This window comes from Acanthisitta chloris, unplaced genomic scaffold, assembly GCF_000695815.1.
Source record: "Acanthisitta chloris isolate BGI_N310 unplaced genomic scaffold, ASM69581v1 scaffold26411, whole genome shotgun sequence".
In the NCBI taxonomy this organism is placed as follows: Eukaryota; Metazoa; Chordata; class Aves; order Passeriformes; family Acanthisittidae; genus Acanthisitta; species Acanthisitta chloris.
The window spans coordinates 27,089-33,347 of NW_008656929.1; the positions used below are offsets into that span (position 1 = coordinate 27,089).

At 42.6% G+C, this 6,259-nt stretch overlaps 1 protein-coding gene across 1 annotated transcript in view; it reads right to left on the minus strand.

The window, feature by feature from the left end:
* Positions 1 to 6,259, minus strand: part of LOC103811551 (fibroblast growth factor receptor 2-like) — a gene marked incomplete at its 3' end in the record, with an annotated part of 50,703 nt that overhangs the window by 27,081 nt on the left and 17,363 nt on the right. The window contains exons 3-4 of the mRNA XM_009084535.1: positions 5,577 to 5,843; positions 4,823 to 4,897 (exon numbers count right to left, since the gene is read on the minus strand). Coding sequence (XP_009082783.1) covers positions 4,823 to 4,897; positions 5,577 to 5,843 — 342 coding nt within the window. The remainder of the gene's footprint in view (positions 1 to 4,822; positions 4,898 to 5,576; positions 5,844 to 6,259) is intronic.

Sequence of the window (6,259 nt, forward strand, 5' to 3'; positions counted from 1 at the left end):
TTGCTCCTAGAAATCTCCAACAAAATTTGTACACAACAAATGCACAGGGAGGAAAATCTACGGAGAAAGTGGAAGCAGAAAAGATGCTGGGAGGATTCAGGCAGGAATGAAGAGAAGCAGCTCAGTTTTGTCCCACAGAGAGAGGGGGAGAGGAAACACTCCAGGCAGGGAAAAAGGATTGTGCTTGGAAAATATCTCCTTGCACAACCCTCAGCATAACCTGCAATGTTACAGAGTTACAGGTCAGTTAGGAGAAAATATAGAGGCATCACATGTGGAAAACACCATCTGAAAATGCTTCAAGACATCCTACCATTTTTCACTAGGCAGCAGGGATGTATATTGGCAGCTCCTCAGTATGTTTAAGGGAAAAGAGGAAAAGGCACAACATTCACAAACCATCACACTCACCCTCATTTTGTGCTTTCATGAAGTGACTGATCTGATTAACACACAGCATTCTCTGTATAAATTAAATCATCATAACCTAAAAGCACCAAATACTGTTTCCATTCGTCTGGAGAGGAACAACACCCAAATTCACTAAAACCAATGATGAACATAGTTAACGAGTAGATACCACCAAGTGTTGACTCCTCTCACAGACCACATCCACCACATCCCATCTTTGCTACCAGGACAGGTGGAAGTAGGTAGCACCACTGTTAAAAGTTCACAGTAACAACAGGGCAGAATCCAACATGAAGCAGTAACGAGCAGCAGGGGAACGGGTGGGAATTCCTGATTGCTTTTAGAGCTCTCATTAGTGAAGAAAATATCCTGCTGACCCACACTGCACTCCACTGCAAAGACATTACATCTAATCAGCCAAATCTCCTGCATGTGAAATTGAAATTAGGCAGCCCAGGGGACCACTTCACTTCAGGACTCTTCACTTTTTATTTGGACTTGCCTAACACAAAGAAATACAAAAGTAGTCAACTCCAAGGCTGCCTGACAAGCACCTCGAGCAGGCAATAGTGAGCCTGAAGTGACCACATCAAACCCCACCAAGGTTTTCAGTACTATTGTATTTGACCTTTAATTAAAAAACACTTCTAGGCAACATCCAATTTTTGCTGCTCCCCTGAGTGGGTTTCCACTCTACAGGATTTGATGAATTTGAACCTTGTTTCATCCTTTCTGAAACTCTTCAAGGCATGAAAAGAAAAGCATGTGGATTACATTTAGATACTTTTTGTTCTTGGTGCCAATTTACCATTGCTTGGCCCAGAAGAAATTGTTTAAAGGGTGATAAGGGAAAAAAAAGCCATAAAGCTTCCAGTCGCCTAACCAGAATTGTAAGGCAGAACAGCAGCATCTTCAGGGCTACTCAGCAGTCTCCAGAATAAATTAGTTGGTGAACTTCATAGCAACTATCACAACAGCTGCTGCCTTGCTAGCATCAGGCCAGGATTACAGAATTAGGGCTACCTCCCAAAATCATGATGAGGAGAAGCAATAAGTACCAACAACATATTTCCCACTGTTGCCAGTAGGAACTGATGATGATCAGCCCTTAGTTTTGTAAAAGCAAAACCCAGGTCAACGTCATTGGAGATGGCCCTCCAGAACCAAGCCAAGGCACCCCTTTAGGGTAAACAAAGGGGAAAACTTGAGCTGCCAACAAAGCTGTTTTGTGGAGAGAGACGACTGTTTTGCAGTGGAACCAATCCTGCACCTTCCCCACAAGCACTAATCCCTTCAACAAAAGCTGGAAGCAATAAAAAGCTATTCAGGATGCAGTCTGGAACAAATCTACCACAGTGTTTTTTCAGACAGTTAAAATATCTGTCAAGCTAAAAGGACACCAAATGCAGAGTGAAATCTGCTATGCATGCCTTTTACTTAAAAATACACACAGGGCAAATGGTCAAACGCACATGTGTATATATATGTGAGTGCTCTCCTCTTGCAAGGACGAGTTGCTCCTCACAGCTACCAAGTCACAGCCTCCACTGACTTCAAGAACAGTTGTGTTGTCACGGCAGCCTTGAAAATTACACTAGATTTCCTCAACAGCCTCTCTGCCTGCATTTGAAAACCTTGGCCTCTGAGAGATGTGTATTTGTAACACAGGCGAAGAAAATAAAACAGCTTAAAAGAATACTTAGCAGCATAAATAAAACGGTTCTAAAAGGTTTGTTTTAGTTTTAAATATGCAGGAATGAGAATGCCAAGGTTCAACTTCCTGTGGAAGGCACTACAGCCATTTCCTGCTTCATCTCATCATAATTAACATGCCAGGACAGCTGGACTTTATCAGAATTGTTTCATCAAAAAGCAACAACCTTTGAAGACTATGGCCTTTTGTTTCCATCAGTAAAGGCATAACCAAGCCAATTTCCATCGCTTATCCTTAATGATCGCAGCTGTAATTTGTATGTAAATTATCAGTTAAATCGTTTTGAGATCTGCAAAGCTCAAACCATAATTCAGGAAACACTTAAGAGACTTGTCTTAAAGAGCAGCAACCAGGGACTCTTGTGAGGTCCTGGACTTCCCTGGGCTCTACCTCCCCTAGGCAGGAGGAGGTGATAAAGGGCATTTGGCCATTGCATACCACTACCTGCCTCAAGGCACCCTCAGGGCAGACTTGGGACTACCCCACATCTCCTCATTCACTTTTCATCTGTCTTGGAACACAGTATCTTAAATTAGATGTGGCCTTTTGGATGGGACATAAAATTCAGAAGAGGAATAGAAGGCTTAGAAGATAGTAGACATGCAAGCTTCAGTGCTTTACAAAAGCACCACACCAAGTCCTACGCCTCACTTCCATGCAGCTCTGATCTTGCCAAATCACAACCCTCTTTCAGCAAACTTGTATCAATCCAACGGAGTTACCGTGACTCAACGTTTCATTGAATACAGGCTGCTTGGAGGGACGTGGTGCCAAGATCTCCTGCTTCCAGCTCAGACCTGTGGCTTGCAAGAGCAGATTGTGGGCACCTCGTAAAGAGCAATCCAACAAGGACTTGTTTGTGCAACACTCTGCTCGAGAGCAATCTGTCTTCTTGCAGTTTCCTCCCTTCCACACTGCAAGGCTGTGCTTTCCCTGCCATCCGAGATGTTTGAACGTTCACGCTCCAGAGGCATCTTTCACTGTGAGCAGGGAAAGTGTGACTGACTCCTGCTGCAGCACACACACCCCCACCCTGGCAGACGGAAACTGTCAGTAGCCTTTCACCAGCTCCAGAATCGAGATTGATTAACAGCAGCTTAAAATGATAGCTTGTCTTACAAGAGAGTTGTTAGTGTAACAGAGGACACCACTGGGTAGTTCTCCCTGTTGCATGGACAGGCAGGAATTGTTACAACACCATTACAGAGCACCATTGACTTGAAACCAAGTCCTTTTCTTTTTCCCCTCACTATACATATGTAGTGATAGGTACTTCCAAAAGCCATTTGTGCTCACACTGAATCACCAAAGCCATCACTACAGATCAGAAGCAAAATTGTCACTGAAAGCATTGCAAGGCCTTTTGTGACCAACACCAAAAAGCTTTAAGAAACAACAGACATCAGAGGTGTTTCCTAAAGAGAATCTTTACCCATGACTCCTCTTCAGGAGAGTGCTAACATTGCCTGGATTGGTGGGTTGTGCCTAGACAACTTCTTTTAAAAGCAATGTCCCTTTCCCAAACTCTCCAATTATCTTTGCCACCGCATTCCTTTGTCAGAGCAGGCTCCAGCTGCCTGATCTCAGCCCCTTCCAGCGGCACCTGTGAATCAGGCTGGGTTAATCACACTAACAGATGGCAGGGGCCAAACAGGCAGCTAAGAACTTATATTATTTTAAATAGCATCTAATGTTTCACAGCTTCAGACCAGGGGCAGTCACATACAAAAGGAACTAACCAGGGGAGGCGAAATCAGGCTCATACTTTATCACCTGCACGAGTGTTCCAAGCATACAGTACAGCTGCCAACGACTAATCAGGCTGAGGAGCAAATACACTACCTGACTACTGTGGGCAGTAGGTAACTCACTGACATCTCCAGTGAATGATTTCTGTGTTCTGGGTGTTATTGACTTTACAAAGCACAAGCGATAGCAAACTACCAGTCACGGAGGGAATTTTGCAACAGGCAGAGAGAGGCATAAGGAACTAATATGAATTTTACATACTTTTTTTTCTTAGAGACTGCTCTATTTAGAGCCTATTAATAGCTTTCCACATTCTCTAAAGGGGTCGAAGTTTCACATTCAGATAGGTTTAAGATTCTTTTAGCCCATTTTCATCATGCATAAGTAACACAAACTGCGGGTTTAGAACTGAATTGCTTTCTTTGCAACAAATCTTGAGGTCCTGCATAGACAAAAGAACCTCATTGTCTGCAAATTCACTCTGCCCGGGGAGATTTCTGCCAAGATTAAGGCTTGAAGGATTTGCCTCATTACAACTTAATTTTATTTTTAAAGTTTCCATACCACCTTTTAACAAAATGAGCTGGATCTTTGTTTCTTCTGCTGAATTTCAGCTCAGGGTCAGGGAAAGTTAGTTCACCTGTGAGAGTCTAAACCAGACAAAGACCGAACTTCAATTCAAGGAAGAAAGGAAACTGCAGAAATGCCAGGAAGAAGGGAGAAAGAAAGTACAGACCAGAAAAGCATGTTCAGAAGAATATTAGTTTATTTTTTGGTTTTCTTTTCCAAGTTACGAACTAAGTGAAACAGAAAACAGAGAAGGACAAAGATACCACAATTTGACAGCACATGCAGTTAACAATCAAGAAGCTCTGAAGACAGGAGTGCAAAAGATGGGACATCCACGTGGATCTTGCTAGTGACTTCTGGCAGTTCACTGTTACTTACTCATCTGGTTGCTGTCATTCACAAAGTCCTCGGACCCATCATTGTCGTCTTCATCATCCCCAGAGGAGAGAGCATCTGCACATTAAAAATAACCAAGTCTTTAAACCAGCCTCTATTTTTTAAGGACAAATAAATTGATATGCTACATGTTAGCTTCTGTATCAAGGAGAACAAATGTTATGTTAGTTGTGCAGAAGCTATAGAAAAAGAAAATCCTGCCACAAACTATGCTATCGCTTATGAAACTGTAACAAAGCTAGCTAAGAATCCTGAAACGCTACTAACTTTCCCAAGGAAGTTTGCTAACTCCAAAAATCTCTTTCCAGTTACAAGTTTAACTTTTCTTAAAGACATTCAGCTGAACAGAACTGAATGTCTCCAAAACAATTTCTCTCTTAACTTAGAGGATGCAGGACACCCCTTTTCCTCTTCTGATGCAGGGGGCAAAAATTTGTATTTATTCTACTGTCTTTATCATCATGACAGCAACTCTGTATAACTTAAGCCTGTCGTAGTGGCATAAAACAGAGCTCTTCATCAGCTGTTAATCACTATAGATCCCATGAAGCAAAAGAAGTGTATACAAACTGAGTCCATTTCAGGGTCAGGGCAAGGAGAAAAATCACTGTAACAACTACAGAACTCAGCTTAGCTCACTGTGCCCATGTGGACTCTTTCATGTTAGACCATAACGTGCCTTTATATCACATTTTACAGCTTCTACATGCAAAAAACCTATGTTGAACTCACTCACCTGTAACATTTACAATGAAGTACAGAGTATCACTGTCTAGGGTCCTAACAGCAGTGCAAGCATAGAGGCCCGAATCTCTGGCTGTAGCATCCTTAATTTGTAAGTACTCCCCAATAATCACTGTCCTATTGTCGGGCCCCAAAGGGACCCCATCCTTAGTCCAACTGATCATGACGGCGTCTCTCAATTGACAGCGCAACTCAAGTGGCTCTCCTGGAAGTGCTGAGTATACATCTGGCTGAGAGATTTGGTATTTGGTTGGTGGCTCTGCGAAGGTGGAAGGAAAGGAGGAAAAAAGAAAGAGAAAGGAAAGGAGAGAATTGCCAACAAAAGTCAGTGAAGGCCCTTTTCATCCAGGGAAATCAAGTTATGTTCAATTAAAAAGTTTCATCCTGATTAGCCCAGCAATCCGTCTTGTAAAACTGAACCACATGCAGGTGTGGGATAAGCTTCATTTTGAAGAAGTTAACCACAAACAAAACTCATTCTCTTTGGATTGGTGCCTTGTACTGAGTGCCACACAAATGCACAGCACTCCTCATCGTTCACAGCAAACCAACCCTGGGGAACTGAGCACTGCTGATTCTGAAGGCTTCAAAGAACTTGGAGGAGGCAGGAGCAACTCAAAAAGCAAATCCAGTTTTATATCTTAGTGTCTGGGTCCATAATTCAAATGAATCTTT